General features: G+C 31.6%; 1 protein-coding gene across 1 annotated transcript in view; it reads right to left on the bottom strand.

Moving 5' to 3' along the window:
• The window catches only part of LOC128169660 (hemicentin-1-like), a 209341-nt gene that overhangs the window by 18360 nt on the left and 177458 nt on the right, over positions 1–13523 (bottom strand). Inside the window, exons 3-4 of the mRNA XM_052835765.1 lie at positions 5935–6204; positions 4091–4360 (exon numbers count right to left, since the gene is read on the bottom strand). Of these exons, the coding sequence (XP_052691725.1) occupies positions 4091–4360; positions 5935–6204 (540 nt within the window). The remainder of the gene's footprint in view (positions 1–4090; positions 4361–5934; positions 6205–13523) is intronic.

The following is a 13523-nucleotide window of genomic DNA, read 5'->3' as shown; positions in this document are numbered from 1 at the left end:
TTTGAATGTGAATTATCAACCTCCCCATTTATATCCATGCCTTGATCATGTGGTATTCTTTAATTGCATTTCTTTCTTTGTTTATTTACTTATAATTTAAATATTTATGTTGTTAGCTAGAAGGTCAAGGCTTATTTGTAATACCTAATTATTATTAGAGAGTTAAGTTTATCAACTTAGTAAGGTCAATTTCTCATATAAAATCCGTTTATATATTCACTGCCTGGCGTGTTTTCTCTCTTGCGCAAAACAGTCGATGGCCCTATCTGGATTCCATAACTCTTTCGTGTTTGTTATGGTTATCTTTTTTTAAAACTAAATTTACATCATACCATTATGGAATCCGGATAGGTCCATGTAGCTCACTATCGTGCCATCGCACCATCAAGTTTGGGGTCGATAGTGAGATGAAGAGATAATGCAATGACGATGGTGCGATGAGGATAAAGCGATGACGATGATGCAATGGTGCGACAATAATATGATGATAGTGCGATGCACGATGAAGTAATAGCGCGATGACGCAATGGTACGAGAGCGATATGATGCGATACTCTATCGTGTCATCGTTAGCTCTCTATAGCGCCATCGCCATTAATTCATCACACCATCGCTCTATCGACTCTTATGCACATGCACCATTGAACATAGAAATTGTGTCAAGTAGCGAATGAATGAACAGATTTTATATCAAAAACCGTTATTGACTTTTAAAAAATAATTTGATATTACAAATTTACAATGCCCTATTTACCCTGGACAAATAAATATTTATTTGATAAATATTAAGAAGAGCTAAATTATTTTGATATAAACAAAAAGAATAATAAAAAAAAATTGGCAACTTTTTTTTTCAAATGTAACTGTAGATATTTCACATCCAAGAACATGAAAAATAAATACATATGCAAGTATGCTTCATAAATTGATCAAAGAAAGAGCTATTAAGTTTTTAAAAAGATGAGTCTGTAGTATTTTAAACCGGTACTCATTCTTGTGCCCTGTACTTTGTGTATATGCTTCACTGAGTATGACTCAAAAGACCGAGGCTATAAAAGTTTTGGAGTACTTTCTCCGCTGAGTATGTTCGGAAAAAATCAGGGGAACAAATCTTCGGTCTCTGTAGTGAGAATGGTTCAGTAACTCATGTAAACAATTCTGGTATATGTCAACCCAATTTATACTTTAGAAAGCTATTACCTTAAAGATAATCATATCAAGTAGATGGTTAGGTACTTAGGTATGCTCAAAATACCCTCCTCTTGATATATATGAGAACAATTAAATTTCGTTAATCCTACTATTTAGATTACCAAAAGCATTGTCTCCTGGCTACAGTAACAGAGGCGATTTATTTTTAATTCCTTGGCCGGAGAAACCGGGGATGTAGTCTTAATACCGGTTTGTCGTTCATTGTGTCCCACTTCATTTTCTTTGTTTTTCCTTATTATAATGCGACGAACAGATTTTAAAATTAAAACTATGGAACGCCTTAACTGCCTTATGCAGATACATGTAGTCTTCATTATATGATGATACTTCAACATTATGCTGAAACTTGAACATTACATGCTAATACTTCAACATTACATGCTGATACTTCAACATTACATGCTGACACTTTAACATTACATGTTCATAGTTTAGCATTACATGCTAATACTTTTCCAACTTACTTAAACACTACATGTTGATATTTCATAAAATGATGGTATTAAGTATGCAGTTGTTCTTAATTAGCTATAAGCAGTGGGATCGTGACTACGTAAACTCGGGAATATTACGAAGGAGCGAGTGTAGGAATAAATTCAAACTACTCTACAATGAAAACAAGCTTTGTTTACGTTTACATGTATTTCCTTTAATAATAAGAGATGTTTGTGTAACACTTATGCTCCCCTCCCTTGGAAACAACCACAATGAAAATGAACGTAAACTGCAAATATTTTGAATTTTTCTAAGTCCAAGGGGCATAACTCTGTCTGAAATTGCTCTATCATACCCAAAATCAAAAGAATAATGGTTGATTGAAATGAAATCCTTTAATAAACAGTTGATAGAGCAATGGTGCGATGATACGATGACGATATCGTAGTAGAGAACTTACAATGACACATTTTTCTCATCTTAAGAAAAAAGACACTATAGTAAGTTTATAAACATCACGTGTCCAAAATATTAATCAATCATTTTTCTCATTTTAAGAAAAAAGACACTATAGTAAGTTTATAAACATCATCACTTAAAATGTCTTTTCTACCACCTTGTAAAATAACATCAAATATGAAGAACTCTCGCCAACGCTCCCAAATTATTTGACAATGCTATAGCTACATACAATGAATGGAATTGTTTGCAAAAACAGGCCTACATTATGTCCTTATAATAGCTAAATACAAAAGTTGAAGGAACTTTTCTTGATAGATTTAAGAAGTGTTTTATAACAAACTGTTTTAGTGGTCTATCTAAGAGCTAAAATTCGAAATTCCCATTAGTCATCATTCTTGAATAATATTGGAGTTAGAATTCCCTGTAGATATAAACATTAACTTGTTATTTCTTTATTAAAAGCAAAGCTTCATGGATTCTTTTCAGTAGTTTTAAAGGAATTTAGCTGGTAGAATGTTTAAATTGTATATTAAACTAGATCTCGTTACGAGTAACGAGTAGGTCTTCCTTTCAATTTTTATACGATACGATTAAAATATTCAGAATTCCCCTTCAACCACTCCCTTTCAGAATATGTATACGATTGTCAATATCCTTTAAAATGCTAAAAAAAAAAAGTGTTTTGCTTTTGCACATACAGCACATCAAATATTTAAGATTTTAGTCCCCTAAAATCCCTACTTACGCCATCAAAGGGTGTTGCAATGAGTTTTACAAACTGATATTGTTACGATCAACAGCTTTGATTCTATAATGCAATACAAAATCTTGGTCGTTTTTTAGGCATGTTTAAAAGACTTTACGAGTGTCTTTGCCCCTAATTTAAGGGACAAGACATTTTTCTTGAGTTCATTCAAAAGGTCTCACGAATACTATTTTTTTTTTCTTACACGTATCTAAAATTGTTGTTTATTTTTGAGATACAAATGAATGAATATTTTAGGGGCCAACTCTCTAGATTTTTCATGGGGATAGACACTGATGTTTCAATTAGTGGAATCGATTAAAATAATCAATACAGACATTTTCTCTTCTACAATGCTTAACAAAATATGTCTCCTTCTCAAGATATATTTCGTCAAAGTATAAGTACTTTGGCCCCTAAAAATCCCTAATTACGTAATAAATGGGCATAGCGATGATTTTCCCTGATAGATATTGCGACGATCAACAACTTTATTTCTATAATGAATTACAAAATCTTTATCATTTTTAAGTTATCTGTAATAGAGTTTACGAGTGTCTTGGCCCCAAATTAAAGGTGTTAGTCCCTTTTTCTTTATTTCTTTGAAAATGTCTTATAAATACTAACATTTTTTGTTCTTACACAAATCTAAAGCTGTTGTACATTTTTTGAGATACAAATGATTAAAATTTTTAGGGGCCAGTCCATAAGGTCCTTAATCAAAAGACCAATGGCTGTCCCAGTAAGTAGATTTCTTACAGTTTTTGAGACCTCACGGGTACAACGTTTTTATAAAAGAAAGCTACCTGAAATGTTTGAGATGTCTCACCGGAAGTAGAATTTATTCGTTTATTTAACCATGAGTAGATGACCATTTGTATTTCTATTGCTAAAATGTTACTTCCATGTTAAATAATTTAAAAACTTTAAAAAAATCAAAATTGGGTGTACTTCTTGTGGCGACCGGAAGTTACGGCGGATAAAACGAAATAGTGTTAACACATATAAATACATAGGTCTATCATCCCACAAAGTTTGGTAGTTCAAGTCGTCACCGTTTTTTTTTTTGTTGATATAACATCGCATAGATAACCTATGTATAGATTTATACTTATGAATTTATTCTATGAAAAAAAAATTAATGCGTAAAACTAACGGGCATCCTCAGTGATTCAAAATGTTGTAACAGCATGCAAAAAAATGTGAGGATAAACGAATAAGATAAAAAAATCTCACAAAGAATATTAACTTCCATGGCCTGACTGTTTGTTCCCTTCACTCCATTATTGTAGTTGTTCTCTGCTGTACATCTGTATGTACCAGAACTGTTTCTCTGTATGTTATAAAACTGTAGAGTGGAACCATTCTGTCTGAATCGTGAGTTGTCTACCTTGGTCCAGTAGAATGTTGTAGAGCTAGGATTCCCAGGAGTTGCTGTACAAATGACTATTAACTGGCTTCCTTCTTTTATGTCTTGTTGAGATAGCGTTCTTATTGTTGGTGGATCTGTATACACAACATATAAAAAGATCTGTGGATATTACAGAAATATATATAAAAATAACAGCATGAAATTTTAATTTCATGAACGTTAGCTTATTTTAAAGACAACGTTATTTCATACGATTGGTCTTTAATGAGTATTTATTTTGTTCAATTAATTGGCAACGATAATATCCATTAGTCGATCTTTAATCAGTACCCATAGTTTTACTGTTTCTATACACTAAACTAAACAAACGAACTATATAGATCGGTGACACGTCAATGTTACATAATAGGTTATTATTGAAAGCTGATCACAGAAGAACAAAAACCAACCTCATACACTAAGAATGCTGGAGAAAACGTACCCAGGAGAAAACGTACCCAGGAGAAAACGTACCCAATTTATAGGGTACGTTTTCTCCAGGAGAAAACCTACCCGGGTACGTTTTCTCCAAGAGAAAACGTACCCTATGAAATTAATAAATAATGGTTTTCATAGATATTCTTAAATGAAACAAAATAGAATATACAATGAACATTTGTATCATTTGATGTTGTTTTTTTAAATGCATAGTCACGTACTTAAATTATTAAGACAATAATTTGTAACATACACATACACGAACATGGCCTGAGCAATTTAATTAGTCGACAATTAATACACCATAAACGAAACCGTTAAATAATAAGTTTTTATTGCAATCTCATTTGGAGAACTAGGCCTAAATGATGAGTATGTCAAGAAGTCGATATCGCGTTATTTTTAACATTTTTTTGAAATTTGTCTATAGAACAAAGTTGCTTAATAAAACCAAGTCTACTGAAGTCTTTTATATATGTGTTTGATTCATTATATGGAAACTACTACGAAATGTAACATTGAACAGTCAATTTGCTTCCGACGCCACTGACATGTATAATGTGTGGAGAGTGAATATTTCTACCTCCTGCGCGGGGAAGCAATACATAATATTACATAATAATAAATTAACTGCTCAGGTATTAAATTGATTATCACTATAATTAAAATCAGGGGATCTCGCATAGAGAAATTCAAATTGGTAAGGCTATCGATAAATGGATAATTAGAAACACTTCATGACAGGAATTATTTCGTACTAAAAAAAAGTTGCTACAATTATAATAAAGATATTATTCATAAAACAGTAAAATGAATATATTTCTATACATCTATGCATTGAAATATGCATAAAAGTAGCATTTGAAAATTATTTGATAAGTCCAACCCCTTTAAAATTATGAAGTTTTATATCTATAAAACTCTTACATTTCTGTATACTTATTATGAAAATAATATTTAAAAATATTAAAAACTATTAAGTAGTATAATTATGATTTTCATAGGGTACGTTTTCTCTTGAAGAAAACGTACCCGGGTACGTTTTCTCCAGGAGAAAACGTACCCTAGAGATTGGGTACGTTTTCTCCTGGGTACGTTTTCTCTTGGGTACGTTTTCTCCTGATACCTACACTTAACATATTATTACACAGAAATCTCATTAAACTTATGGAAAAAACATAAACGAAATATTTGCATGATTGTGTATGAAACATCATGATCAGTGACCTACAAAGAACATTGACAACCATTGTCCGACTGTCTGATCCCTTCTCTCCATTGTGGTAGTTATTCTCTGCTGTACATCTGTATATTCCAGAACTGTTTCTCTGTATGTTAGGTAGCTGTAGAGTTGATCCATTTTGTCTAAATCCTGGATTGTCTGCCTTGGTCCAGTAGAAAGTTGAAAAGCTAGGATCACCAGGGGTGGCCTGACATGTGATTGATAACTGGCTTCCTTCTATGATGTCTTGCTGAGATAGAGTATGCACTGTTGGTGGGCCTGTTGTTGAAACTAATACTGATATCACTCGGTAAAACGTTATAATGAAAATACTTATTTTAAAGTGAATCTTCTATTCTTTGTCTGAAAGCAATTGGTAAGACATTACTTATTTGTTGTTATCAGTAAAACTGTTTTAATGAGGTCGGTTTTATTTAATTGTGTCTGAAAAACCAACAAAGTTGGTCTTGATTCATCGTATAAGGATGGGGCCCCAAAAAGTTACAGCATATCATCCTTTTAATTCTTCTGTACAAGTATTTAACGTTTAGTGAGACATTTCTGGTGATAAATCGAAATTTCAGCTCAATCGCAGAATTATACGCAAAATACAAAACTCACAATTCTGCTCGGTTTGAGTCAAAAAAAATTTCACAAGAGTTAATTACATTTACCTTAAGATTTTTAAACTTGGTATTTCCTATTAAGAATGAAAAAAAAAGCATGGCCTCAGTTCTGTGAGCAAAGCTATAAACTGTTTCTTTATACTATATTATACTATATTGTGACGTCATAGTATTGTTTGTATAACGTCATTGATTTTAACGTCACTTATTTTTAAATGTATTGTGAAACGTCTGAGGAAGAAATGAAAGCGCTTACGTTTTGCGATTAGTGTTGTTTTTTTTGGTTTATATATATATATATATATATATATATATATATATATATATATATATATATATATATATATATATATATATATATATACACTATTACCAACTCAATCATTTTGTCTACACTTCATAGAAACAAACTTACTACTTACGAACCACAATAAGTAACTTCTTGGCACTTAATGGCTTTGAAAAAAGTGCATGATTGGCTGTGCAGGTACACTCCTGTTTATTATAAGACATGTCTATTGTTAATTCCAACACAGATAATGCTTCAGTAGAATTGCTCATATTTTTGCCAGGCATTTCTGTTTTTTTGCAGTTCCATGACAATGTTGAAACAGGATTTCCACCAGACTGTTGGCAGGTTAATGCAACATTAGTCCCATTATCGAACTGAAATCCTGAAGGAGAAGAAGTTATACGGGGAGGGAAAGCAGGGGGTGGATCTAAAATTAAGAAAAATGGATTTTTTAAAAATATTGTGTTTCATAGCAAATACACTGCAATCATTGAGACAAGAATATCTTTATGAGACCAGCATATAAACAAGAGGCCCATAGACCACATCGCTCACCCGAGGAACAATAGGTATGATAAAATTAGCTTAATGGAGTCATAATACAGACTATCTGGACAATGTACAATAATACATGTAGATCCTGTAGAGTATTGCAGTTATCAACAAAGATCCTTAACAATTGTTTATATATGGGATATAAAGCTACATCAAACTCTGAACCTTCTTGTGAGGCCGAAGAATTGTCCAGTGGCCAAAGTCTTAACAATCGTAAAGAATCATCTGGCTGGTTAGTTTCTGAGTAGAAGATTTTTTAAGATCTACCCTATATATTCCAATGAAAACTTTAATACCTCCCCCTCCCACAATGTGGCCCCACCCTACCACAGGGATCGTGATTTTCACAACCTTGAACCTTCACTACCTGGGGATACTTCCACACAAGTTTCAGCTTTCCTGGCTGATAAGTTTCTGAGAAGAAGAATTTTTTAAGATTTACTCTATATATTCCTATGTAAAACTTCGAGCCCCTTATTGTGGCCTAACCCTACTCCTGGGGGTCATAATTTTCACAACTTTGATTCTACACTACCTAAGGATGCTTCCACACAAGTTTCAGCTTTCCTGCCTGATAGTTTCTGAGAAGAAGATTTTTAAAGATTTACTATATATATTCCTATGTACAACTTCGACCCCCACCCATTGTGGCCCCACCCTACACCTGGGGGGTCATGATTTTCACAATTATGAATCTACACTACCTGAGGATGCTTCCACACAAGTTTCACAACTTTATAAATCTGAAGAAGAATGGTTTGTGCCAAGTTTGGTTGAAATTGGGCTCAGTAATTATTGAGAAGATGTTGAAAATGTGAAAAGTTTACGGACAGACGGACGGACGGACAGACAGACGACAGACAAAATGTGATCAGAAAAGCTCACTTGAGCTTTCAGCTCAGGTGAGCTAAAAGGGACACATCCCTCATCTGATCAACAATAGCCTCATTAAAAGCAGTTTAATTATCAAATACAAAATATTTTTTACAAACTAATAGCAATAGATCTTTCACAAAATAATTTTTTTCTCAGCATATTCTAATGTTAATTATTGAGCCCTATTTTTAGTTTCAATGTTTGAGATAAAGGTTTTAAAGGTTGTCTAATCTATCTGTTGTCTCTGTTTCTTCTTTTTCAGCTTATCAAAAAAAAATATATTTGTTCTTTTAATCCCTTAAAGTCCATGATTACGTAACATATGGGAAAAATATGTTACTGTATTAATTACCGTATGATGAAAATTTCATTCTGTAATATACACTGAACATTTAAAGTTATTTTCAAACTACCTAGAGGTACCGTGAGCTGGATTACAAAAGATATCCCCATCCCATCCAAGAGGAAAATCATAACTCAAGTATTTTTCTATAATAGAAAATAATGTCTTCTATCTATTTAACCGTTCATTCTCTATCTATAACATCTGCTCTATTTTTTACAAATTTAAACACTAATATGAGTACACAAACCAGTTCCTATTTTTTTAGATTCTATATACAACTGTTAATGCATTGTTGCAACCACTATTGAAATAAAACCACTATTGAAATAAATTATTTCAATAGTGGTTGGGAGTGTATTTCATTAGAAAAATCACCTTGCAACCACTATTGAAATAAAACCACTATTGAAATAAATTATTTCAGAAGTGGTTGGGGACTTATTTCATTAGAAGAATCACTTTGCAACCACTATTGAAATACAACTACTATTGAAGTAATGATTTCAATAGAAGTTGGGGATGTATTTCATTATAGGAGCTAATTTACAGACACCATTAAAGTTCAACTACTTTTAAATTTATTTTTTCAATCGTAGATGGGAATGAATATCTTTATAAATATAACCATGTAATCACTATTATAACACATTTGGAAAGAAAGAAGTTGTATATCATATTTGCAAACTATTTTGAAATGCAAGAAATCTAACGAATAATTTCAAATACACAATTATGTTACAATTTTCACTGCTGTGCAGAAATAAATAACCAATTCTCGCACATAAACATGCATATAAATTTGTTTTTATCTAACAAACAATTTCAAATACACAATTAAGGATACTAAAGACTAGCATATTTTATGGTAATAATAAACAAGACTATGAAATAAATGTACTTGTTTTAGGATTTTTCACTTAAAACTATTTGTAAACACAGATATTGATACATGTTTATGAAACATGCACATGTTTCTGTGATAAGATGTAATAAACATTAATTATAATTTTACTGAAGTTATACGTTATATTACAAAATCAGTTTAAAATCCAGCACTAGTCATGTGGTGCAGGTGATTTCAATCCCATTTTTTAATTTGATTATACATTCGTATACATTTGATGTAGAAAGTATACCAAATAATTAAAATTAAATTAATATTTGTTTATATATCAGTCACACGTGTACGTCTTACTTCCCGGCTTGTTTAAATGCTTTTGTGTTCTAATTTTATAAATATTCTTAACGTATATACTGTTCATCGTATGACCAAACAGTACACATGTGTAACTGTAAAATAACTGCCATCAATTCATCGTAGTTGAAAATTGACCGTACGGGTGAACCCTGTTAACCAGCCCACAGTCAAGACCCCCGTTATTTGATCGGCATCTAATTATACTTGTGATTCTGTGTGTTCATGCAGAACCTGCTCTGTGATGAACATAATATTTTCACACCTCTATAGTTTGATAAGCAAATGACCGTGCTTAGAATCGCGGTGAACATTGGACAAGTCAAGACTAACTTGTCAGTAAACTATATATGGTTCTATCATAATAAGTTTGACAAAATCATCTAAACATGAAAATAAAATATAGCGAATGACAAAATCTGATACATATGTCTCATTAGAATTTGTTTAATTTCATTAGACATTTGTAAACAAACGGTCGGCCATATTTTTGTTAATCACGTGTTGCAATTACAATTGTAACAAAAACACGCAAATACCTTGTCGTATTAAACCAGAAAATACTGACTCCAACAGTTCTTATTTAAAAAAAAAAATACATGTAAAAAGTATTCTACTCGGTTAAAAAAAATAATTTTGAAATGATTATAAAGATGCACTTTTCCAAGATTAATGGGTTTTGGTTGATCAGTATTGGCGCACTTTATAATTCTGAGCGAAGGTTAAAATGAACAAGAAGGTGCTGATGTAAAATGGAGAATTGAGGAACATTATTAATAGCCTCTACAACAAGGAGATAATGCAGGAACGTAGAACTAATATCAAGGTAACTTAATTCACAATATAGATACTCCCAATAACATTTTCCGTATCTCTTTAAAGTATACGTTTTGACGAAGTAAAAGGCATGTTAACCATTAACCAAGTTTATATGCACGATAATCAAGAATATATATCCAGGGTATACGTATTTATATAAACGTCCCTAATGTATGGATGCTTGGTTGGAAAATAAGACAAACAATGAATCTTTCACACATTATACAATTTACAAACTCTAAATGTAACATAAGATTTAAAAAAAAATATAAATCAAATTCGGAAAATGAAATCGTTCACGTTTTTCTATTTTCAGCATTGACAGCATACAAAGTCAATATTTCCGGTGATTAGCTGCATCCTCTCTTCGATGATTCGGGTGAATGTTTTGACCAACTGGAGGGTGTGAAGGCAAGGTATTGCTTTGAAATTGATTATTTTCACCATAAACTTATACATGTGTTGGATGTTTATAATTTACTGTAGTAATTTTTGGGAAATTTAGGTTTAAGTTCTTGAAAAGGAGGTTGATTGGGGGGGGGGGTGGTGGTGAAACACACTTATTGTTGATAAGTTTTTTCATTGTTCAACAAACAGTAATTGAATCAAAATGAAAATAACATAGCTTCAAACATGAAATGAAACATTTTAGACCAGATACTACTGTAGTCATTGTATGACATAGTTTAAACAGAAACTGGCAACTGTATAGTAGCTTCTGTATTTAGAATGAATTTGATGCTTTTATTACATGTTAGGCTGAATGTTTATTGTTTAAAAATCTAATTGAAACTTTATTATTCTGGTTTAAGATAAATAGAACAGACATAAAGTAAAGCCTAGTGAAAGGAACAAGTTCATCGCAAGAAGAAGAATTTTAATGCTACCACTGTCCAGAACTACCAAGTCTGCTGTAACTATGATGTGATCGTATGGAGTGCTTCACAGGCCTGGACAATGCTCGATATCCCCCAAAAAGGCCTATTTCCTTAAACTACGACTCAGGTTACATCAACAACAGCCAATGACACTCCTTATTGATTCAAATGGACACATATCTACGACCTGACTAAACCTCTACAGAACAAGACTCTTAAGCTGTGAAGTATTCTCATTTCAAAAAACCTATAAACTATAAAAGAACTTTTTTTATATGATCAAATACCAGTATATAGCAATATCTGTCTGTAAGCTAGAATCTTAGAAAATCACATGGTTTGGACTTATTAAATGATCGATTAGACCTTGCAGATATTAACTTTCATTTTCTTAGATAATTTGTTTTATTTGCAAATATTGTATAAAATATTAGACTCAAGGTAACATATATCCTCCCACCTCCAAGTTAATAAGTGTTAACTACTTTTTTTTCCATTTTCTTTGTTTAAACATTTATTGATAACTTAGTTTTTATTTGCAGCAATATATGAAAAATTTAGAAACCAATCTTAAATGTAAAAAACACTGCATTAGGAGATGAATGCATGGGTCATAGAAATGATAAAATACACCAAACAATATTCAATTATGTCATATATGAAAATATTTAAAGACAACATATACCCCATGTATTACAATTTTTATATCACAAAATTACTTGCATGAAAAGTTGTTTCCATGTGAGTTTTATTTTAATCTGTGTTATGTAACCATTATTGGAATTAGCTTTTATATCATAAGTAGAATGCTGGTATTGATGAGAATTGTAAGGTGAATGATCTGTGTTATAGTTTGTATTTTATACATTCATGCTACAAAAAGCAAGTACATGTACATGTAGAAATACTTGACATATATAAAGAATGTATATTTAACTTCATGTTTTGGATTTAAAAATATTAATGTGGGTAAAGTAGTGCAATGTAGGAAGGTAAACCGTGTGTAAAGAAGAATACTGTATTCATCAGGAATGAAGTGTGTTGCAATCAGCATAATTAATTAAATGTGTACATCATATTTTTGCACATGATTTGACAGACTGCTCCATTGTTAGCTTTTAATCGGCCAACAAGCTTCTCATATCTCCCTCTGGGTCATCTCTTAAATACTGAAAGGCTTATGATATTAAAATCTGATCAGTTGGTACACCATGGGTGGAAATGAGAAGTTCACTTTGGACTTAATGGATTATCAAATAAATGATATCAAATCCTGATCTATTGTAAAACATTAGATTATATAACTAACAAAGAAAAGGTTTATCCCAACTCGTAAGTGGGTCACTTTGACCTCATTTTGGAATTAATTGACATACATATTCAAATCAAATCTTGGTCATACCTCTATAGTCAATTACTATGATAGTAATCTATCTTGTAGTGTATGGTTTTTGTTGTTATTTTTTTTACTAAAGATGGACACTTTAGACTTTTCAAAAATATTTTATGGTGTAATTATTCATTGTAGTTCAAAGTGTATCATGTTCATGTAACAGTGAAGTTTTCTTTTTTATTCATGTACATGCAGTTATTTTGTAAATTGCATTCATATTTTAAAAAAAAGTAAGATCATTGTTGCATTTTTAAAGGGAGATTTGATAGGCATTTAATCGAGATGAAAACAAATACAAATGTAAAGATTTTAATGGGAGTTTTTTTTCTTGTGCAATTTAATCATTTTTTAAATAAAAGTCCCTAATAAGGGAATTGCCATATGGATGTTTCACAATTCTCAGTTTTTTGAACAAAATAAGGTTTGAACTGTTTGAAATTGTTTTGTTTTTACATAAAGTAGAAACCTTGCTCAGCTTTTGTGAAAGCAAAAATATAAAAAGTTTCAGTAAGTTTCAGTCGCGGAAACCCTTTGTAAACAATATGTATCCCAATCGTATATGGAGGTTGAAACTATGCAGAAACTTCAAGTTTCAGTAAGTTTCCGTTGCGGAAACTG

This window comes from Crassostrea angulata, unplaced genomic scaffold, assembly GCF_025612915.1.
Source record: "Crassostrea angulata isolate pt1a10 unplaced genomic scaffold, ASM2561291v2 HiC_scaffold_167, whole genome shotgun sequence".
NCBI classification, from domain to species: domain Eukaryota; kingdom Metazoa; phylum Mollusca; class Bivalvia; order Ostreida; family Ostreidae; genus Magallana; species Magallana angulata.
The sequence above is the reverse complement of the archived record's forward strand: the minus strand, read 5'-3'. Positions and strand labels throughout refer to the sequence as shown.